The 22,993-nt window shown below is 36.7% G+C and overlaps 1 protein-coding gene across 6 annotated transcripts in view; it reads left to right on the top strand.

Annotated features, from left to right (window-relative positions):
* The first annotated feature begins 3,682 nt into the window (after positions 1-3,682).
* The window catches only part of LOC102987877 (sodium channel protein type 1 subunit alpha), an 86,190-nt gene continuing 66,879 nt past the window's right edge, over positions 3,683-22,993 (top strand). For all 6 annotated transcript variants that reach the window (XM_007128325.2, XM_024122235.1, XM_007128323.2 and 3 more), the window contains exons 1-4: positions 3,683-3,946; positions 17,918-18,036; positions 20,370-20,459; positions 21,970-22,098. In XM_007128325.2, the coding sequence (XP_007128387.2) occupies positions 3,683-3,946; positions 17,918-18,036; positions 20,370-20,459; positions 21,970-22,098 (602 nt within the window). The remainder of the gene's footprint in view (positions 3,947-17,917; positions 18,037-20,369; positions 20,460-21,969; positions 22,099-22,993) is intronic.

Genomic DNA, 22,993 nt, shown 5'->3' with positions numbered 1-22,993 from the left:
TAGTGTTGATTTTTTTCTTAACTTTAATGAAAATATATCTAGAGTTTGTAAAGTTTGTTGTTGACTTTGGGGTTTTATATATATATATATATATATATAGTGCATTAGTGGAGAAGTTAGCTTATTCAGTAATTAATGTTGGGACAACTAGAAAAAATGGATCTCTACCTCACTCCAGATAGAAAACAAATTCCAAATAGATCAAAGATTTAAATTTATAAAACTAAGCCATAAAAATGACAAAAATTCAAGAAGAAAACCTGATATATGATATGTCCCTCCACACTTCCAGGGACATGGATGCTTTCCTGAGCATGACACAAAATCCAGAAACCAAAAAAGAATTAGAGTTTGATCATCACATAACATTAAACATTTTTAAATTAAAATGTTTTTAATCTGTAGTATAAAACACCATAAAGTCAAAATACATACACTGTATGTTTTTTAAAAACTCCCATATCCCACAAGTAAATGGTTCATGTTGTATTTAAAAGGTGCTATAGATTAAAAAGGAAAAGAAAATGAAAATGAAAACATGGACCGTTATTTAACTAGGCAGTCACAGAAAAGAAAATATAGCTCTTAAACATATGCTCATATAAGTTCAACTTTTCTCATTTTAAGACAAATGCAAATTAAAACAATTATATGACCCCATTTTTGCTTCAGTCAGGTTGAACATATTGAAAGTATGATAGCACATTAGGTGGTGAGAATGGAGATGAGAAGGCACCGTGTTACATTGTTGTCAGGAGAATCAATTGGTTCAACCTTCAGAGAGAGTTATTTTGTGATAGTATCAAAATTAAAGTTTCACTTTTTGCACAAATTCCAACTTTAGAAATTGATACCATAAATATATTCACATATATGTAAAAGTATGTGTTTAAAATATATTAATTGCAGCTTTATTTATAATAACAAAAGACTGAAAACAACCTGAATACCCATAACTAGGTAATTGATTCAATAAATTATAGTATGTACAATAAATGGAAAACCATGCAGCTGATAAAAAGAATTGAATTTATAAAAACTGATAAGGAATGAACTCTAATATATTTTTTAAGTGAAAAATGCAGGGTGCATAAAAGTTTGTATAGCAAGATATTCTATGTATGTGTTTTTAAACAGAAAATGTGTGAGTATGCATACACCCATGTGATTAGCGCATACCTATTACATATCTGGAAAAATATATGTAGACAGATAAGCGTGGTTACCGCTGGGACCAGGAATTGATTGTTGGAGAACAACATGGAAGGGGAAATTTACACTTTTTTTTTAATGTTTTGAATTTATATCATGTACACATGTTTTTTATCAAAAAACTAATTAGTTAAAAATAAAACCATACATACATTGATGTTATAAAACTTCCCTTAGAAAATGCACCATGCTTGTTATCCCTAAACTTTTACTTCCAAATAAATAAATGCCAGTATTTTTCTGATGCCTTATGGGAGCAGTAAAATTTTAAGGCAAAATATTCTTTTTCCATTGATTTAAATTTACTGATTTAATTTTTCTATTCTTCCAGGCCCTAAGCTGAATTGCAGGTAGATTGTAATAACCTCTGAAAGTTTCGTTAGTTCACTTAATGGATAGAGAGTACAAATTTAGACTTCCATCCCTCCTTGTTTCTGGTCACCCCCTAAAAAATATGGTCATAAACCTCACAGCAATGGGAATCTCCTTCAGTGAAATTTGAGATCCCTATAAGACCTCTCAAAAGATAGTATGGCAGCAGTTTTATTATTGCAGTTCATATACACCAAAGCTGCAATTAACTGTATCATAGCTTGCTGACTTTATTATTATTATTTTGGCTGCTTTGGGTCTTCGTTGCTACGCAGCTTTCTCTAGTTGTGGTGAGTGGGGACTACTCTTCGTTGTGGTGCAAGGGCTTCTCCCTGCAGTGGCTTCTCTTGTTGCAGAGCACAGCCTCTAGGCGCACAGGCTCAGTAATTGTGGCATGCAGGCTTAGTTGCTCCACAGCACATGGGATCTTCCCAGACCAGGCATCGAACCCGTGTCCCCTGCACTGGCAGGCGGATTCTTTTGTTTTGTTTTGTTTTCTGTTTTTGCGGTACGCGGGCCTCTCACTGTTGTGGCCTCTCCCGTTGCGGAGCACAGGCTCGGGACGCGCAGGCTCAGCGGCCATGGCTCACGGGCCTAGCCGCTCCGCGGCATGTGGGATCTTCCCAGACCGGGGCATGAACCCGTATCCCCTGCATCGGCAGGCGGATTCTCAACCACTGCGCCACCAGGGAAGCCCTGGCAGGCGGATTCTTAACCACTGTGCCACCAGGGAAGTCCCAGCCTGCTGACTTTAATGAGTTAATGCAGTGTCCAAATAAAACGTGTGGCCAAATGATAGCTTAGTCTCTGAGAAGTTCTGGCTCAGTAATATCTGTGAAATTTGAGCTGATATTAAATATGCCTTAAAACAATACATTTGGGATTTGGCCTCGGGCATCAGATCAAGTCTGACTGCTACACAGAGTCGAGTGTTTTGCCTCGGGTCCTCATATGTTTCTCACTATAGGACTATAGAATCAGCGAGAATATCATTATTGCTTTAGTGAAGGAAAACACCTCAGTTCCTATTTAACTTACGGAACTGTCTTCTTTCCGATTATTTTATTTTCCTGAAATAAGAGAATCCTGCTGTCTCCTGCACCTACAGCTATCTTCTCCCACCTGCAGCCCAATCTAGTAATTTCTTCCCAGCCTCGCCTTTCTCTAATTCTTAGTCATCTAAATGGCATCTGTCTAACCTTGGACCGGCTCTTTATGTGTTTAAGTAAGCCAACCCTAGCATGGCTGATGATGTGACAGGTCACAGTTCCAGTTGTCTGTATCTCAGAATAGATGAAGGCTCAATCAGGAGAGCAGTGGCTATTTGACTGGTCATTAAGTCTGGCTGCAGCAAACTGTTCTGACCGTCTTGGCCAGGAGCCATTTGTGCGAATTAGAGGGTTGGATTTTATATCCTCTCAGAGACAACTCCCTTTCCACTTCAGCCTGTTGATGAGCTAACCATGGTCTCTATGGGGCTACATCCTCATCTGGGTGGCTCACAGAGTGAACAGCCCATTTGGGACAGGGTGGTATTTAGCTAATGTACTTTAATTAAGGCTATACTTGAACTTCTTTCTTAAGTTATGGCACAGTTCCTGTCTCGGCAGAGTACAAGAATTAATAAACATGGGACATTTAACAAACCCGAGATAGAAAACATGTTTGTTAAGCCAGACTCATAGAGGCAGAAAGTAGAATGGTGTTTGCCAGAAGCTGGGGAAGGGGGAAATGGAGAGTTGCTATTTACTGGGCATAAAGTTTCAGTTATGTAAGATGAATAAATTCTAGAGAGCTGCTGTACGACTTCGTGCCTATAGTTGACAATACTGTGTTGCATACTTAAAAATTTGTTAAAAGGGTAATGTTAAAGATCTCAAGTTAAATGTTTTTACTTCAAAAAAAGAATTTATATTTAGTAATTCCATTTGGATTTAATTGGAAATGAACATTTCAATCCTCTAGCTCTTATTTCATGACAGGAGTTTATAGATATTAAGATCTCTTAATCTCCTTAAAATATCTGTATTCTTTTTTTTTTTTTTTTAGGACTTTCATATGCAGAGTAAATGGTGATTAAAATGTGCAGGATGACAAGATGGAGCAAACAGTGCTTGTACCACCAGGACCTGACAGCTTCAGTTTCTTCACCAGAGAATCTCTTGCAGCTATTGAAAGACGCATTGCAGAAGAAAAGGCTAAGAATCCCAAACCAGACAAGAAGGATGATGACGAACATGGCCCAAAGCCAAATAGTGACTTGGAAGCTGGAAAGAACCTTCCTTTTATTTATGGAGACATCCCTCCAGAGATGGTGTCAGAGCCGCTGGAGGACCTGGACCCGTACTATATCAATAAAAAAGTGAGTGTGTTTTATCAGGCATATTTTGCTGCTAATTGCCTTACAGTATACCTTGGACTGTTATAGCACCAACACATGCTAAGTTAGCACAAAGTCTAAGTATCCTTCTGTTTAGGAAATAAAACACATTTGCATATGTTTTATGCATATACATGACAAATAAATTGATTATATCATAACAGATGGAGCTGTCCCAAATGCACCATGATAGATACCGAAAAATAAATGTAAGTTGTAGGCAGCTAATTTAACAAATTAAAAACATCTCTCCAGAGATTGTATTTACTATTTATGGGTTTTCTGTACTAGAAAATCTTGAAATTATCACAAATTATAAAGACCTCAAAAATATTGGTGTTCATTTCTCATGGAACAAAATTTGATGCCACAAGGGTTTTCAGTTTCTATATTATATATAAATATTATGTTATATATAATATATCAGTTAACTTCCTGAAGAAACTTTTTTCATTGGGAAAAAACATTCCTATACAAACTATAGTTTAAAAAATTATTTAATCTTTTGGTGGAAATATATTGATATTGGTAAGGATGACCAAAAATATAGTATTCTGAAGAACATATAAATGATATTTGAATATCCTTGCTTGAAATGAAAATAGTAAGCACCCAACCTTTCATTATGACCATGATTTCACCAAACCAAGAAGAAAAGTGTAGAAAAAGATAAAATCAAAAAAGATTATTGTATTGATTTTAGATTAAATTTATGACTAGTTAATTTGCAATATTTTATTATCCTTTTCACCTAGAACAATATATTTGTGAACTCTTGGTGGACGGGTACAGCACAAAGATTGTAATTAAGCAAATGAGATCTTTTAGTTAAACATGGGCCTTAAAAATACCCCCAAAATGTTTAGGGATGCTTTTGGTTGCTGGCACAGTTATCGTGTTAGTTTTTATCAAGCGCATAAGTTTGGAATTTTAGTATTTGGATTCGAGACAGTTTTGTAAATACATTCTCATTGACTACTACAACTTTCAGAGGTAAAAACCTCATTATGTTCAGATTTTTTTAAAAACTTTTCAGGATATATCCAGCTTAAGTGTAACACACTTTTCCTTTTTAAAAACTGATTTGACCATTTTACTGTGAAGGAAGAGATTAATAATTTTCCACAGATTCATTATCTTTTATTTAACTTTGCTTTTTAACACTGTATTATTAAATCTTAGTAGGTAAGCCATTATCTGTTTCATAACTTCCATTTAACTTATGAGAAAAATTGAATTTTATCATTAAATCACTCCTTTGGAAATTAATTTAATATGATATCTGAAAAGCTAAACCCAAATTAAGCAGACTATGAGGGGTTTATTTGTATAAAAAAAGTAAAAATGTGGATAATCCAACTATTCATACATTTTAACTTATTTAAAATTACTCCATTATTGAAATAATGACTCTGATGCGTTCTAGCCAGAAATTCATTAACACTAAAGTATGTTACTTTATTTATAGCCATTGGACATAGCCAATCTATTTAGAGCTGCTATTACAGTGGGTTAGTGGGCTCCATGCTCAGCAGGCATTTTGCTACCCCCAGATATCCAGCCCCCACCTCTCCAGTAGTAATCACCATCTAAAAATTATTAAAGCCACCCAGAGTCTACCACTTCATCAAACAGGGCTGAAATCTAGCATCCCATCTCCTATGCTGTGTCCTTATCTATAAAACAATAAATGCATACATTGAGAAAGACCAAACTAATGCGTGTTGACAGGGCAGCTATTCTTTAAGTAGAAACGGGATCATCCAATTAATCTATTCCTTTAAATTAAAGTTTTTAGACTGATAAAAGTTGTCATCTTGAGGGAATGTCCCCAAACAAAGCCGTCAACAATTGGTTTATAATGAATGAGATATAACAAAGGATATAAAGGCAGATGGAAAGCAAAATGATGCAAACCCATCCAAATAGTTAAAAGAAAGGTCTTAAAACTGAGGGTAAAAGAACAATCCTGAAGGAATGACTATTCAGTCAGATTCTTGTGCTGAAGTAACCCTTATAAACTTTGTTAGGTTCACATTCAAACTTGCCTTTAACATCTTCTGTCCTTATCTTCAAATGCACATTGTGTGAGGAAGGAAAAATATTTTGGTATTTTGGAACAAATCACAGAGTGCAAGTAGCACAACCTGATAAGAGAAATGTTGTCATCAGGAAGGAGGTTTCCCCAAGGTGAGGCACATTCATTGCTTTCACATTGAGCTGACATCCAGCAAGTCTCCAAATGTAAGTCATTCAACAGAAATACAAGTGAAACTTTTTGCAGGACTGAAATCCTTAAAAACTAACATGGCATGCTTAGGACATGATTGAGCTATGTGTTGGAAATTTCCTTCTTTTGCATTTTCATGTTTTATAACTTTCTATGGTTGTGTGTACCCTCTTTCTAGTCTTAAATTTTCGTTCATAATTGGATTATTTCAGTATGGAGGAATAGTCTTAAATTCTGAATTAGCTTCCTGTGTTTGAAGCTGGAATCCTTAAAAAATAATAACCTTTTAAAAATAATGAATTTTTTTTTGCTACTTAATGACCAATTTCACTTTAGTGACTTGAGTATCTGAGGATGGCAGGGTGATCTTCTTTAGACAATGCAGTACACATGCACAGTACTCCCAGCATAGATAAAGGGTCTAATGATGGAAATGTCACTGGGGAAAATGCTTCTTAGGATAAAATTTCCCACCATCACTGATGTTGGGGATGTGCATTTTATTGCCTGAGTGGGTTCTAGTATGCAAATATTAATCAGGCTAGTGACTCCCCTAAGGCTTAACTCAAGTACAATACTTAATGTGTCCTTTGTATGTATATACCAAGTCTCTGGTTTCTTTCTGAAAAATATATAGAATAAACAAAGCAAGCCTATTACAAAAAATGGTTGCAGAATCTATGTTAAGTTTTAGGTTAAAGTACAGTGGTGCGTATATATAAGGAATCTACACGTAAGGAATAGAAAGGACACAAACCCCAGTGAAGCTCTCTGTGATCTTCTACAATGTCAGTGAGCTTATGAAAATGTCACTGCTGATGGTGTATTTTCAGATGGCATATGCCCACATATTTTTATCTTCTTTGCCCTAGCTTAAAATGTACAAATTACATAATGTTCAAATTTTCTGTTGAAATTGTTAAAATAATTTAATCCATGGTCAGTGATATTGTGGTAGTAACTCAAGAAATAGTAGTAACTGTCTCATGAACACTTGTGGTGCATGGAAGCACTTCCAGACCCTCAGATGTTTTAAGCCTTCAGAAGTCCACGGTAAGAACTAAGGAATAAAATAACAGTGCTATCAGAGGAGAGTCACAGAATTTTCCATACCATGTTAGCTCTGGTCCCGTGGTCTTCAGAACATGATTCCAGGTTGGGTTCTTTTTGTTTGTTTATTTACTTTAGCAGTGTGACAAGGCACATTTTAGCTTGTGAACACACCTTTATTTCCTCATGGGATTTTTTTTTTTTCAGTTTTCTTTCATAGCTTCGGTTGATTTTGCACCATTTGGCTATACATTCAAATTCTTCACCCACTCTTTATTACAGAAAACTTCTTCCTTCTCATGTTCTCTTAAAATTACAGATGACTCATTAGTACCATGGAAGAAAATATCTTTTTGACAGTGTGACAGGGTACTGGAAATAGAATGAGGTATGTTAGATCTGTAGTGAAAATGCATGTTGGTTAATTATGGAATGTAGAAATGTATCCATTTAAAAATGTGCTCTTTCCTTGATTGTCTCTTCGATGTTTAAAGACAATTTATTCTCCCTTTTTATCAGCTCTTCTAAAGAGATGCATGCTCCCTCTTTACTGGGGCTGCACAAAGAATCATACAGGAACTTGTGATTTTAAATTCATGCCTGGTTTGTCATTCCACAGGAGTTTTTAATTGTTACATGGGGTAGGGAGAGTTGTTTGTTTTGTTTTTAATTGGGATTAGGGAGTTTTTCTTGAAAAAGGAGTTTAAAAGAAAATCAGAAAAGTAGATGGTAAAAGCTCAGGATTCCATGAATTGTCATATTTATGATTTTTCTTTGTATATCATTAGCTCTTCTAGAATTACCAGTCACCCAGGCTCTCCCTTACTTGCAAGGCACTACAGTTCACTTCCAAATCTTTCTCTTACCCATTCATTATTTCTTCCTTATGTCCCTTTCTTCTTTGTCACCTCCCCATCTCTGCCTCAGAAACAATCCCAAAATGATGAGGATAGTAGTAAAATAATGATTGCATTTATTAAGTACCTGCCATATTAATAAGTTTCCCTTCAAGTGAAAGTGACTAAAAACCAACAGAAACTAGTTTTTGAAAACAAACTAAGCAACAAACAAGTAAATGTATGTGTGGGGTAAATCTGGTCTTAATATCAAAGGATCCAGTACCTAAAACAACATCATCAGGACACAGTCCTTTTCCATTTTTGGTTCTACTTTCACCTATGCTGGCTGCATTCACAGGCTGGCTCTTCCCACAAGATGATAGAAATAGCCACCAGTAGCATGAAACTAACATCCTACAGCCTAGTAACCCCAAGACAAAGAGCTCTCTTTTTCTTCAAAATTTCTTGCAAAAGTCCTGAAATTCAGTCTAATTAGGTCACATGGCCTCTTCTGAACCAATCACTGTAACCAAGGGTTTGTGATGCTCTCATTGGCCAGATCAGCATCACATGTTGACCAGTGTTGCCAAGGGGTGGGTCAGCTCCATCCAAGCCACATGGCCAGACAATGAGGCAGAGGTTTTCTCTAAAAGGAAGAGATGGAGACTTTGAAGAAGGTCTGCTAGGCAAGCAAAAACAGTAGCTCTGCCCTATGCACTGTGCATTAGGAAATTTACAGTTCTTATTTAACCGACATGTCCTTCCAAGATAATTCTTATCTTTGTTTTAAAATGATGAAAGAAGATGTGGTACATATATACAATGGAATATTACTCAGCCATAAAAAGAAACAAAATTGGGTCATTTGTTGAGAAGTGGATGGATCTAGAGACTGTCATACAGAGTGAAGTAAGTCAGAAAGAGAAAAACAAATATCGTATATTAATGCATACATGTGGAACCTAGAAAAATGGTACAGATGAACCGGTTTACAGGGCAGAAATTGAGACACAGTTGTAGAGAACAAACGTATGGACGCCAAGGGGGGAAAGCCTTGGGGGGTGGAGGTGGGGGTGTGATGAATTGCGCGATTGGGATTGACATGTATACACTGATGTGTATAAAATTGATGACTGGGGCTTCCCTGGTGGCGCAGTGGTTGCAAGTCCGCCTGCCAATGCAGGGGACACGGGTTCGTGCCCTGGTCCGGGAAGATCCCACATGCTGCGGAGCGGCTAGGCCCGTGAGCCATGGCCACTGAGCCTGTGCTTCCAGAGCCTGTGCTCTGCAACGGGAGAGACCACAACAGTGAGAGGCCCGCGTACCGCAAAAATAAATAAATAAATAAAATTGATGACTAAAAAAATAAAATAAAATGATGAAACTGAGATAAAGTTAATTTTCCTAAGATCATAAAGCTATTAAGTAACAGAGACTAGATTTAAAACCGGATCTGTCAGCTTCCATGGCTCATCACCATGCTACTCTGGGTTTGCAGTTGTCACAGTAATGATACCAGTGGAGAAGAGAAGTCAGTGGTAGACTCTAAATAAGCCTGTTACTGCTTTTCCTGCCCCTCCGCTCATGCCACTTTGCCAGCTGTACCCCTCATCTCTTAGGCTGGCAGTATTTCCCAAACCTGACTTGTTGCTTTACTACTTCTGCTCAATCAGGGGCATCCCCTGCCTTTATAAAAACTAAAATTTTTGAGACTCATGGGGTCTGGATCAGCTTCTAAAATAATTAGAGAAGTACATTTCCCAACAGATTCTAATAGGGCGATAAGCACCTTTTTTTCAGAGAGGACAGATTCAGGAAACTTAAATTGTATGCCTCTGTAAAGAAATGGCATTTATATTGGGATCTCAAGGGTAGAAAGAAGGGAGAGAAGGCTTCCAGGGAAAGGGAATAGCCCATAAGAAGACAGGTAATATAGCAGGACTGTAAGAAGTAAAAGGCGAGTAAGATGTGATTGGGGAGGTGGGCCTGGGGCTAGATCAAGGCACCTTTTAGGATATCTTAAGGAGTTCGAAGTTTAAGGGCAAAATGAATTCTCTGAAGACTTTGGGTAGAGAAGTGACAATGTCCACTTCACTTTTTTTTTTTTTTAATAAATTTATTTATTTATTTATTTTTGGCTGTTTTGGGTCTTCGTTGCTGCACCTGGGCTTTCTCTAGTCGCAGCGAACAGGGGCTACTCTTCATTGCGATGCGTGGACTTCTTATTGCAGTGGCTTCTCTTGTTGCGGAGCATGGGCTGTAGGTGCACGGGCTTCAGTAGTTGTGGCACGCGGGCTCAGTAGTTGTGGCACGTGGGCTTCAGTAGTTGTGGCACGCGGGCTCAGGAGCTGGTGCGCGCAGACTTAGTTACTCCACGGCATGTGGGATCTTCCCGAGCCAGGGCTTGAAGCCGTGTCCCCTGCATTGGCAGGCAGATTCTTAACTACTGCACCACCAGGGAAGTCCCCACTTCACAATTTTGAAGATCAAATTGGGAGTCTTTATGGAGGCTTGGTCTAGATTTTTGACAATGAAGACAATAATGGATGGGGTCAGAATCTATTTTGGAGGTGTAGTGCTTATCAGATGGGAACAAATGGATGGCATTGTTTTCTGAATATGAAATTTGGGAGGAAGGAAACTGAGCGACAAAGTTCCAATGTGAGAATTGGCATTGCTTTCAAGTACACAAGTGTTTGTATGTGTATATATTTGAGAACCAGAGAGACACACATTTTTAATCCTTTAATCCTTGAGTGTATATGGCACTTTGAATTCATTAAGGGGATTCACATGTTTTATTTCATTTTGTTTCAGTTCATCCTTTAAACAACTCTGAGGTTAGTATTGTTATAATCTTCATTCAGATATAGAAATTGACATGGAAGAGTTTGCCCAAAGTTCTCACACAGAAAAGTCTGCCATAAAACTGGGCCAATTAGTCCGTTTCTGCCAATGAAAAATTAGCTGAGCATATAATAGTGTACCACACCCATGCTATGGGCTGAAGATAACAGGGATGAGAAATATTTGACCCCCAGATTTTATCATTTCACCCTCTGGCTATAATTTTTTCTCTCTGTCTGAGACAGAGGCAGAAGCATCTGTAACCCTGGCTGATAGGAGCCCAGCTGGGGAACTCTCCAGCACTGGCCCCACTGCAACTTTTCTACCCAGCTAAAGCCTAGGGACCAGCAATTTTACAGACTCTTTTCTGGGTACAAATTTTTCTCTTTTGCATGAACTTAAAGCAAAGATTAAAAAAAACTCTAAGGCCTTGAGCCCCCAGACACATTTTTGTTTGCCTCATGCAATATTGTTTACAATTTTGAATTAGTGTCTGAGATTTATAAATCAGAAGATTGCACACACGCATGTATAATCGTGCATATTTCGGATTTCTCATACTATATCAGATCTGCCATCACTGATTTGCATGCCCAAAATTGGCAGGTCTCTCACACTGCCTAGCCTCTGTGGGGCATTTTGGTTTGTGATCCCTGGCTTCAAGACCCCTGTGCAATTAGATGAGGGCTGGATATTAACGCTTGGTGGGCCACAAGAGGCACAAGTCCACAAGTTGCTCTTTAGGCTGATTATCCCGCATCTAAGGGGTAAGACAGAATGAGATTGGGAGACAAAACATTTTTAAAAATATTTGCACACTAACTTCAGAGTCAGGTAGAGAACCTGTGAGAAAGCTTTCCATCCCTCAGTGAGCCAGAAAAGGAGGAAAATCTTGGCCTGAATCCACAGGTTATTAAAAAAAAGATAGGCAAGGAAGTAGGTGAGACCATTTAGAGAGCTCACAGGAAAAAAAAAGAAAAGAATTAGATGCCTTGGAATTGGCCCAGAACAAGAGATGTCCCCAGAGATGTGTACTAATCGGAATCTCTTGACTGTCTATGCAATTCTTCACACCCAAAGCTCTGCAGCATCCCTCCTCCTGCCATGTGGTCTCATTCTGCCTTTTCCCAATGGAACCTCTTCTCAAGCCAGCAGCTGAGAGCTAGAAAAAGTTGACCCCGCTTCTGGCAGAAGATAGAGCCAGGGAATTTCCCTAATTTGAATGCCAGGGCAACATCAAGGGGAGAGAGGTATACCTTGCAACCCAGCTTAGAAGTCTGTTACCATTTTCAGAATCACACTTGCTTATATACAGGGATAAAGTTTCACATTGTCATTATACAGAATTCTATTTAATTAGGAATTACATAGGTTTTTGAATCTATGTGTAAAAAAAACCCATATATATATATATATATATGTATCTCCTTTCTTTGGGATAATATGTTCGAAGTTCCAAAGAATTGACCTCCAAACACATTTTTGGATCACAGTGTAAGTACAAGTTGAAAATTGCCTCTTTAAGTTTTGAGGCTAAGGCATAAGTGGAATCAACCAGTAGTATATTCTGCATTTTTCTATTGTTCATGATCATTGCTCACCTTCCTCTGTTATTTCTTGCTTTTGCCAGTACATTTACTTTTAGAGCAGTAAAATTGCAGTAAATTTGGAGGCAATCCTGTGATTTGGCAATTTTTCAATAATGTTTAGATAAACACAAAGCTGAGCATTAGGTTTAAACTATTTAAGGAACAAGACCCCTAGAGTGAAAGAAAAGTTAAGATAATGGACATATTTTTAAAAGGGAACTGGAAAACTATGGCTTGTTAAATTCAGTGTCCATCCTGAGTAAAAAAAATAAGCAAACACTTTCTAAAAACCCAGAGACAAAAAAAGACTACTAAATAGTAACGGGTACAGATTCATAAATAGCAATCCTACCAAACTATTATAACCTAAGTGTTTCCTTATTGACTGTGCAGTTAGATAAAGGGGAAGGATTTTACTCCAGGAACACAACATGAGAACTGTTAATAAAAACAGATTCACAGCTCTCCTATTGCAGACTCACCTGAGTTATTTATTAAAAGTACAGAATACTAGGCATCAGAATCTGACCTACTGAATTGGAATCACAACACCTCTGTGAACTTAGTGTACTTATTCCCATTTTTCAAAAGAGGCAAATGAGTCACAGAAAAGTTAGTAACTTGTCCAGCATCTCAGTGCTGGAAGGCAGCACAGCCAGATTTTGAGCCAGGCATCCAACTCCAGAGTCTGCACTCAATAAATACGTAAGTTAAAACAAATCCTACTTATGTTTTTCTAATTTGCTTTCCAGACTATTAAGCTTTGATTATCAGGGGTGTTTACCTGTTTGGGTTTTTGTTGTTGCTGTTTTCTTTAAAGCTAGAATTGACTTTTACCTGGCAAGGCTTGCTGAAGAGAGTATGAACTGGCAATACAATGAATGGTTTACACCTAGGTCTGCGCTGCCCAATTCAGTGGACATTAGTCATGTATGGCTATTATACTTGAAACATACTTGAAATGTGGCGAGTTCAGTCTCTGAAGACGTACAGTTGGTATGACAAGAGGATGTAAACTATCTCAATAATTTTTAATACTGACTTCATCCCCAAATAATAATTTATTGGATATATTGGGTTAAAGAAAACATTATTCAAATTAATTTCATCTGCTTCTTTTCCTTTTTCTAAACATGGCTACTAGAATATTTAAAAGCACATATGTGGCTTAGATTTGTAGTTCATGTAATATTTCTATTGGGCAGCTCCAGTCTAAGTAAACCTTCACTTACCCTTCTAGATTTTCTTCCATTAGTATAGATAGTTGAACATTTACTAGTTTTCAAGCTTCTTGGGGTCATAACTTACTATTTACCCCAAACTACTTGGGGTCTTTGTTTTCCCTCTAAACTTTAGCACAGAGCTTTGCAAATATTGTGCTAAACAATTAACACAAATCTTCTGCATTGAAGTCAATTGAATTAACGATTGAGCTGAGAATTAGATCCAGGCTGCTTTCTAGGTGTCCACCACGCTCATACATATTAACAGCTTATCATATAGGGACTTCATAAATGCTACTTGAGTTTGGTAGCTATACATGAAGAGAGAGATAAGTGACAAGGCTGATCAACATCTAGTATGTGAAGAGAGTTACATTCCTACAAATGTGTCTTTAAAGTGATATTTTTATATATAGAATCTCATCTCTAATTCAGTGAAAATGCTGTTTGAAATTGGTTCTGAGGCACAGTGTTATTCTCAGGTTAAAATGATTTCATGAGTTTCCTACAGCCTTGGGCTGTAAAAAAAAAAAAAAAAAAAAAAAAAAAAGCCTGTTTCAAGCTGAATACTACTATATCAGCCGTTTCTCCTCCACCATCAATTTTGAAGTTTTTCTTTTCTATTGAAGTGACTTAATGCAATAAAAATTGTCCTGAGTAGTTACGTTAATGAAATTTGTATTAAACTAATTAGATTTAAAGGATGCTAAAATACTTTCCTCTAATAAGCCATTCAGTACATTCTTCGAAAAAGTCAACACTGAACTTGTACACTTAGAATGGACAAGATGGTAAATTTTTTTTTTTTTGGTAAATTTTATGTTATGTGTATTCTACCACAATAAAAAAAAATGGGGCAGGGGTAATAGTAACATCTTGGCTAGTCTTTTAATTCTTCCCTTTTTGATCCCTTTCTTATCTGTGAAATGAGGAAGGGAAATATCTGTATGTTTGAAAATTCTAGAGTTACTTGATCACTTGTAGGTAAACAGTGTTCCCTTCTGCCTCTCTTCTCCCTTCAATACTATCAATACCATTATTTGGGGAAACATGTATTTGAGAGTCTTTAGGGGCAAGTATCCTTTCATTAATCCTCAGCACTTAGAAACTAAATGTTTGGCTTCTTCTCTGTGCAAGTAAATATAAGGAGGATGAATACAGATAAGATGAGGAAATAGATACCAGATCAGTTCCAAATAGCAAATTTGAAGTTCTAAGTGGAACTTACTGCCATAAAAATGGTAACAGAGTCAAGATTCTAATATTGGACTGCTCTATAATTCAGCTGTTTAAAATGAATCCATAAACACTTGAAAGCAACATTTGTGTAGTTTGTATGTAAATATATGTTTCAACCTGGGAACAGCAAAGTCTTCACAGAAGAAACCCTCTGAAATAGTCCCTTAGTGCCGGTGTTATCATCAGCTTCCCAGGAGCTCTATCAAGGATGTCTTATCTATCTATACGGCTTGTGAAAAATTAAAAGAGAACAAATATTGCTGTACAGGAAAACCTCATTAATTCCATTATACATTCTAATTGTAAGCACTTACACACTGTACACATACTTCTTATAAATATGAAGTTAAAATACATTCTTTGAATTTTTTAAATAAATAAAGAGAATATACCCTAAAATCAGTAAAAGTTTCCATCTAAGGCTTGAACAATTGGGAATTTTGTCCTTTTGCCTTTCACTTTTGTGTCAAAATATTAATTCCTCTATGTGAAAGGACTTTTAGATTGAGAATTATTTATCAGCATCAGGGTGCCGTGGCTTTCGTTAGCTTTACCCTGCTGAGTTCTGGCCCTTTACCCTGCCTTTTTGAGTTCCTCTTGGTTCAGCTTCTTAGTCTTGCTTCTTTTCCTTCCTGGTCCTTAGGGCAGAATTTCCTTCCCTCTCCAACCCTTTCTTTTGGCCTCTGCAGCTTTGCCTTTGGTTTCATCACCCTCTTCCTCCATCTCTTCTACTTCTTTTTTTGTTAGGTCTGCTCATGGTTTGGGCTGGAGGGTGGCCACAGAGCCAAAGACACAGGTGATCTCTTCTGCACGTGGTCTCATCTCCTCAGGATGAGCTGGATTATTATTCTTATCCACTGAGCGACAATCAGTACCACCTTCATCCCCCTCTTCCTCCAGCCCATGATTTAGGCCCCGTATGGACTATAACTTCTTTTCCAAAATTAGGCTTGTAATATTATTTGAAATGAGGGAATTCTTATTTTAAAAAGATATATTCTACGTTATGTTTTTACTGGCTCTCCCACTCCCAGAACACAATATTTCCATCAGGTTTAACTCAGCATAATTTTGGGGAAAGGAAGCATAGGCAGTTGGTTTGCAAGGTGGACCATATTCGGTCCTGATTTAGCTCACTCAGAGCCTTTCTGTGTCCTTGCATGTGTGTACTCCCTAGGGCAAAGGCATTTGCATTGCACAAGTGTGCACATTTTATGATGATCTCACAATGCCATTTAGGGACGGGGCACTGAAGGAATCAGAGAAAAAGAGCACTAAGTCTTGTAGACACGGGTGATTGCTCCTCCAATAAGCACAGGTGAAACTCTCCCCTCCTACAAATGGACATTGTGACACAGTTTTCTTTGTATTCTGGACCCACAGTCCATCAAAGATGAAAGTGGAAATATGGAGTCAAAGTTAGACGTAGAGCAATGCATCCCAAACTCTCTGTTGTGAAGGTGAGGTTGCTATTCTATAAAATACAATAAAATTAATTTCCAGAAAGTTGAAATGAAAAACAGACCTGCAAAATACACCCTGTCTTTGTATTATTACGTTCAACAGATGTAAAATTAGTCTGTCGAATTGTCTTACAAGTTTCTAAATACTTACTCTCAAATCTTGTCACAGATCAGGAACAACTTGGAGACCAGCACTAGTTGGGGGACCATTTTCACAGCCCTGATTTAGGGCACTCTTACATATACCAGCCAGGAAGTGCTATTTTCAAACAGCAACTCAGTAAATGTTTTGGAGTAATTACTTCATTTCAATTTAGAAAACCCTGAAGGTAGAGGAGAAAAGAAATGAGAAATCTATAAATGACCTGAAGACTAAATGTAGAGAATAAACCCTTGTCAAAGATTTTTAGTAGAAAGTAAACATAAGGTTAATGCTTGCTATTTCATAATGTGATCTACACAGATATGTGTCCTTAGTCAGAAAAACAGTATATTTGAAGAATGGGGTTTAAATTTAAAAGATTTGGAGTTCTCTTCTCAAGATACGTTCTTCAAAGAGAAATAGGTTCCACTCCCCCCAATCTGAATGTACATAAAGATCTTAGGAAACACTGAGTCAGAATCCTTGATACACGATTGTATGTTGCTGCTTTGTTTTTTTTTGTTGTTTGTTTGTTTGTTTTTGTCTACACACTGCTAATTGTGCTCAAATGTGTCCAATTTTTAGAATGCCAGTGCCATTCACATCCATGGATCCTAGATTCTGCAGGGGCTTTGAGCTTTTCCTCTAAGAAAGCACTACATGAAATAGGCAGACAGTTGGGACTAGAATTCAGTGTGTCAGCTAACTCAGAAATCCCAATACAGAATTTAGCACTCCTGGTCAACGGATACTCTCCAGGGAGCCTGGCCTTCAGAAATCAATTATTGGATTATATCCATCTAACCCAAGACTGGGTTTGATGGTGACTGTTTTAATTTCCTATTATAAATAGAGTGATAATGTTTATTTTATAAGCAGAAATGGTAAAAGAATATTTATTTCAAAAATATTATTTGTTTTACTGAATGATTTTGCATTCCAGAGCATTAATTTTCAAGATATTTGAAATGGAAAAGCTGAAATCGCTGTAAAAGGAATGTAGTGTCCTAAGATCTGTAGAATGAAATGATACGTGCACCCATTTGAGACTTTTTCCTTTAACTCAGATATTTAAAATATTAAGAAAGTAAATAAATTATCTTGGCTAACTGTCTTATATACGATAAAATTGCAGGTAAGTATCAAGTCAAAGGTGAGTTATACCATTGGATGTTGTCTCTAGTTAAGAAGAGATCCAGTAACACTTTGTCTTCATGGTGCACATCGAAAGTTGCAACATTGGAATAATACATTTTGACAAATGATAGAAGGTGGGTAATAGAGTTTAAATGGTTTATACTTTTATACTTCTATGTGTTCCTATCTTACAGACTTTTATAGTATTGAATAAAGGGAAGGCCATCTTCCGGTTCAGTGCCACCTCTGCCCTGTACATTTTAACTCCCTTCAATCCTCTTAGGAAAATAGCTATTAAGATTTTGGTACATTCATATCCTTTTCATGCGATCAACATTAGCTATTAGTACATAATCTATAAATGCTTTGTAGCTAAGTATAAAATTAACTTGGGAAATGTCCATATTCTGGTTTTATCACTCTCATTTTGTATTTTCTTTGGTCATATAAGCCTTATTCTTAAAATTTATTACATAGATGTCACTGAAACTTACATAGTCTTTAATATTATATATGTACTATATATATATCTTTCAAATATATATTATACATCAAAGTCTTTAACATTATATATATCTTTCTAAAAACACTTATATGTATCAAGTCCTACAAATCTAGTGTAAAATAGCCATATTTATTTTTAAGATATGGTACAAAGTTTCTGATTTTCTAGAATTTGCAGTGAATAATGATATAATAGCAAAAAATTTACATCCAGAGCCAATATAGAGCTATCTATAATACAAAACATTTTAGTGTACCTTAGAATTAACCTTTAAGCAATTTTTCCATGGGAGAAGATCAGGGGGCTTTGGCCAATATTTAGCCAGTTTTTGAACTTTCCTAATGAAATCTGTGAGGAAGTACTGGAATATTGGCTTAATTTCAAATTTAAGTCATTGAATTATGACTCTGCCGTGCAAAACTGATTGCTTAGTAAAGGCTTTGGAAGTTAATGAAAGATGCTGAGATTGTATTTCCAAGTGATCTTTAGGGATTTGGCTTTGAGATTCTCATTGGTGTTAAAAAAGGATTCTGCAACTAAATTCATCTGTTCATATTCATTGGAAAAAACCTTCACTTCTGATTATGTCTCATTTGATGGCTTTGGCCATAATAAATATAGAAATACTGTTATAATTATCATAAACTTACACTACCTGATTTTTTGAAAAAAGATTTTAAAACCTAAAAATCCGTTCTATTTCTAAACTGATAGCAAGAGATTCCTTATGGTATAAATACGGTATTATCAAAAATCAAAGATTTGAAACACAAAATTTATATGTTCGGGGCTTTTACATTTGTGGAGGTTTCCTCATCCTAGTTTGTGTTCCTAGTGCCATCGTGTGGTCATTTGATGAAAACTTTCGTTTTCACGTACGGAAAATTTTTACTTTGTCAGTAAACTGTAGTGGAAAGAATATTGGATGTGAAAGTAAGAAACCTGTGTTTTAGTCTGTGGCCAGTTATCTAATTTCTTTAGAGCTTACGCATTATTTCTCTGATTTCTAAAATATAGGGATTAAACAGTTGTTTTTTAAGGTCCCTTTCAGCTCCATAATTCCATTATGTCATAGTTAGTCATTGGTTTTAGCTAACACTTAGATCATGTCTACTAATATACAGACCTGTTCCAAGTACTTCACACATATTAACCCATTTAATGTGTGCCTCAAACTGATGAGTTCCATACATGATTAGCTCCACTGCATAAAATTCAGTAGAGACACAAGAAGCTTCCGTGGCACAGAGAGGCTGAGTGACTTGCCCAAGTCACTTTTATGTTGCTAATATCACCTTTATGTTGAATTTTAATTACATTCACATCACGTTAAGTCATGGCCTTGAAGAATATTCACTTTCAATCTTATCCAATGCTGCTACACGTTTACAAACTCAGCTGAAATAGAGCAACCCGACCCTTAACACCATACTGTACTTTGTATAAATTTTAATGTATTCAACTATATTGTATCACATGAGAAATTACAATTCTGCAGGGATGTGCCTTCCTCAACAATTTACTTTTTTTTTTTTTTTTTTTTTTTTTTTTACGGTACGCTGGCCTCTCACTCTTGTGGCCTCTCCCTTTGCGGAGCACAGGCTCCGGACGCGCAGGCTCAGTGGCCATGGCTCACGGGCCCAGCCGCTCCGCGGCATGTGGGATCCTCCCGGACCGGAGCACGAACCCGTCTCCCCTGCATCGGCAGGCGGACTCTCAACCACTGCGCCGCCAGGGAAGCCCAACAATTTACTATTTTAATCAACTAAATTAGTTCAAGTCAGTGCTCTCTGCTCAAAAACTGTACCACTCCAAAGTGCCCACAGTTTTCCCCCTAAAGTCTGCTGGGAGGTAAATAGATTGATTTAATAATAGTAGCAAAAGCTGCACTTTATACTTTTAAAAAGCTTTCTCATACATTATCTCACTTAATCTATACAACTACTCTGTGAGGGTGATATTATTATCCAAATTTTGTGGATGACAAAAGAATGAAATTTAAAGAGATTAGATGACTTGCCCATAGGGTATTTGTCCCTGAGTCCTGGCCAAACTGCAGGTTGAGCTTTTCAATGTTAGTTTTATGTAATATGATACATGGATTTGGGGGTTTTTTTGTGTGTTCCTTAACAATGACCTACATTATTCAGCATGCTAATTATGTGCACTATTTTGACGAACTGTGTGTTTATGACAATGAGTAACCCTCCTGACTGGACAAAGAATGTAGAGTAAGTTCAACTTACGTTTTAAGCGACCTACGTGAGTATGTATATGTGTGTGTGTATAGATGGATAGACATACAGACATATATCTATATCTATATATATGTATTTAGTATTTAATCTCTCTCCTTCACGTGCACTTGGTGGTTACCAGAAGGCCATCATTCTTGGACACTTGCCACTTTTCCTGTAGGATCTACAGTGACCAAAGCAACTGTGATGAAAGTACTCACAGAAAGGAACCAATATGGTAGACCTTCAGTTCATTTCCAGATGAATTCAGTGAGTCTTACACTTGCCCTAAAAGGATAATATTGAGCCTCACAAAGTTTTTACTTCCATCAGACACATCCACTCCATGCCAGGCCTATATCAGTTTCAAATGTGGTCACCAAAAAATTTGCTGAAAAAAAAAGCCCACAAAATTTGGGATTTTCAAACTTGAAAATTTAATTGACTGAGGGCTAAGCTAACCGAAGTGAAAGGGTAGGATTTTCAGAAACCAGATGCATTACTAACTGTATTGATGGGCTCTGTTCTGGGATACTTTTGAGGGCAGAGAGGCCAGATGTGTGATAAGTGCTGCTGGGTCTGCTTGCATGGCCGACATGGTAGCCAGTATTGCTCTGTGCCTGCTGACCCTTAAAACAACCACCATGAGGGTGTTTCCAAGGGCTTTTCCCCTTCCTGGAAACTTCCAGGTTGGACCCAATCAAAAAAGGGATAAAAATTCTGAAGAAAATAAAAAATTTATATACAAAGGATTTCTAAAGTATTAAAGCTACCATGTGAGGCCCACAGGTCTCAAGTAGCCCTAGTTGCCATGATTTCATTCTCCAACTTCTGAGTTGAAGATTAAAACTTTGGAAACATCTAAGTTTCTACTCGGAAATATCTAAATTTCTGCTCATTTAAACTGAGTAGAAGACTTAAGTTTTGGAAACATCTAAGTTTCCAGTCTAAGACTCAGTATTTTATTCTGAACTAAATTTTCACCTCTTATGACCTTAATTAAACTTACCCACTTTTGATGTTAACAAAATTCTTTTTTCCAAGTAAGTTAACCTAGCTTATCTTAAAGAAAGAGAAAAACTTGAGACTAATTTGTCAATGTTCCCTCATTCATAAAACATGGTTGAAATTGAGTTTTTTTACTTTCTAAAGGAAAATCATTTTATGCTTCTGCAATATTGTTGATCAGCTACTCCATCATGTGAATGTACTGGGTAATTCTCAGAGGCTCTCTTAATGTATGTCAATACTAAGACATTTCAGATACACTTTATATAGTATGTGGTTCTCACCCTACTCTTAGGACAATTTAAAGCCAACTCTTCATGTGTTAGGGAGTTGAATTTAAATTTACGACTATGTTTTATTTCCCTGAAAATAATATTAACTTGCTTAGATTTGTTTTATAATATTCATCTATTCCCCTAATGGAGTGACAAGTAATTGAAATTGCTGTGAACGAAAATGATTAGTTTATCCATTGTTTTTGGATACTTGTCTCCAGGTACACTTTCACAGGAATATATACTTTTGAATCACTTATAAAAATTATTGCAAGGGGCTTCTGTTTAGAAGATTTTACCTTCCTTCGGGACCCATGGAACTGGCTCGACTTCACTGTCATTACATTTGCGTAAGTACCTTTCTTGGAAGCTTCAAAAGAGACTATATTTTGGCTTCTGTAAGTGCTCATGCTTTTAAAGAATAAGCTTGCTTTAACTGTAGAATATTTCAGTGTGATTTATATATTTAAGCTCTGGATTTTAATTTAGCGCAACAGAGGTCAAAGTGGCATTTCACTTTGGCATAAAGGCTTTGCAGTAATTGAAATTACAATTTTCACATGTAACAAACATCTGTCAGCAAATTTCATACATGCTGCTTTTTCAACAGGTGCGCGCACACACACACACACACACACACACACACACCCTAATATGAAAGCATAAATGTATTCATAATACATCTGTGAAAATGGCTTTTTAAAATTACGGCCAAAAACAATTCTGCTGACCCTACAGATTTCCATTGACCTTACCCACATCACACACTCTCCCCAGCTTCTTTGGTAGAATAATAGAAAATAAACATCAAAACATTCTGACAAATCAAACTAATAGAAAAAATAAGGTAGTTAATATATTATGTATTTAATATTAAATTGTTATTTCATCAGTCAATTGATAATTAAGACATATAAACAAACGCTCTCTCTGCCTCTTCCTATATCTTACCTGATCCCTTTCCTTTCTTCCTCTCTTCTTTCCCTTTATAATTTTCTTCATCTTTTTCTTTATATTAACCTTCTTATCCTATTTCCCATCCAGAGACACTCAGTATTATGAACAATTTCTGCAGTTCTGCTTATTTTTTTTCCTTTGTCTAGTTATATACTTCCCCGAGGAAGAAGACACTCAGAAAAATAACAGAAAGCCACTCAGCAGTAGGTAAAATTAGAGTGTGGAGGAAGGTGGACCAATACAGTTCACTCTCATCCTTCAGGAGCTGACATTCTTGGCCTCTTACAG

Source organism: Physeter macrocephalus, chromosome 2, assembly GCF_002837175.3.
Source record: "Physeter macrocephalus isolate SW-GA chromosome 2, ASM283717v5, whole genome shotgun sequence".
Lineage (NCBI taxonomy): Eukaryota > Metazoa > Chordata > Mammalia > Artiodactyla > Physeteridae > Physeter > Physeter macrocephalus.
The sequence above is the reverse complement of the archived record's forward strand: the minus strand, read 5'-3'. Positions and strand labels throughout refer to the sequence as shown.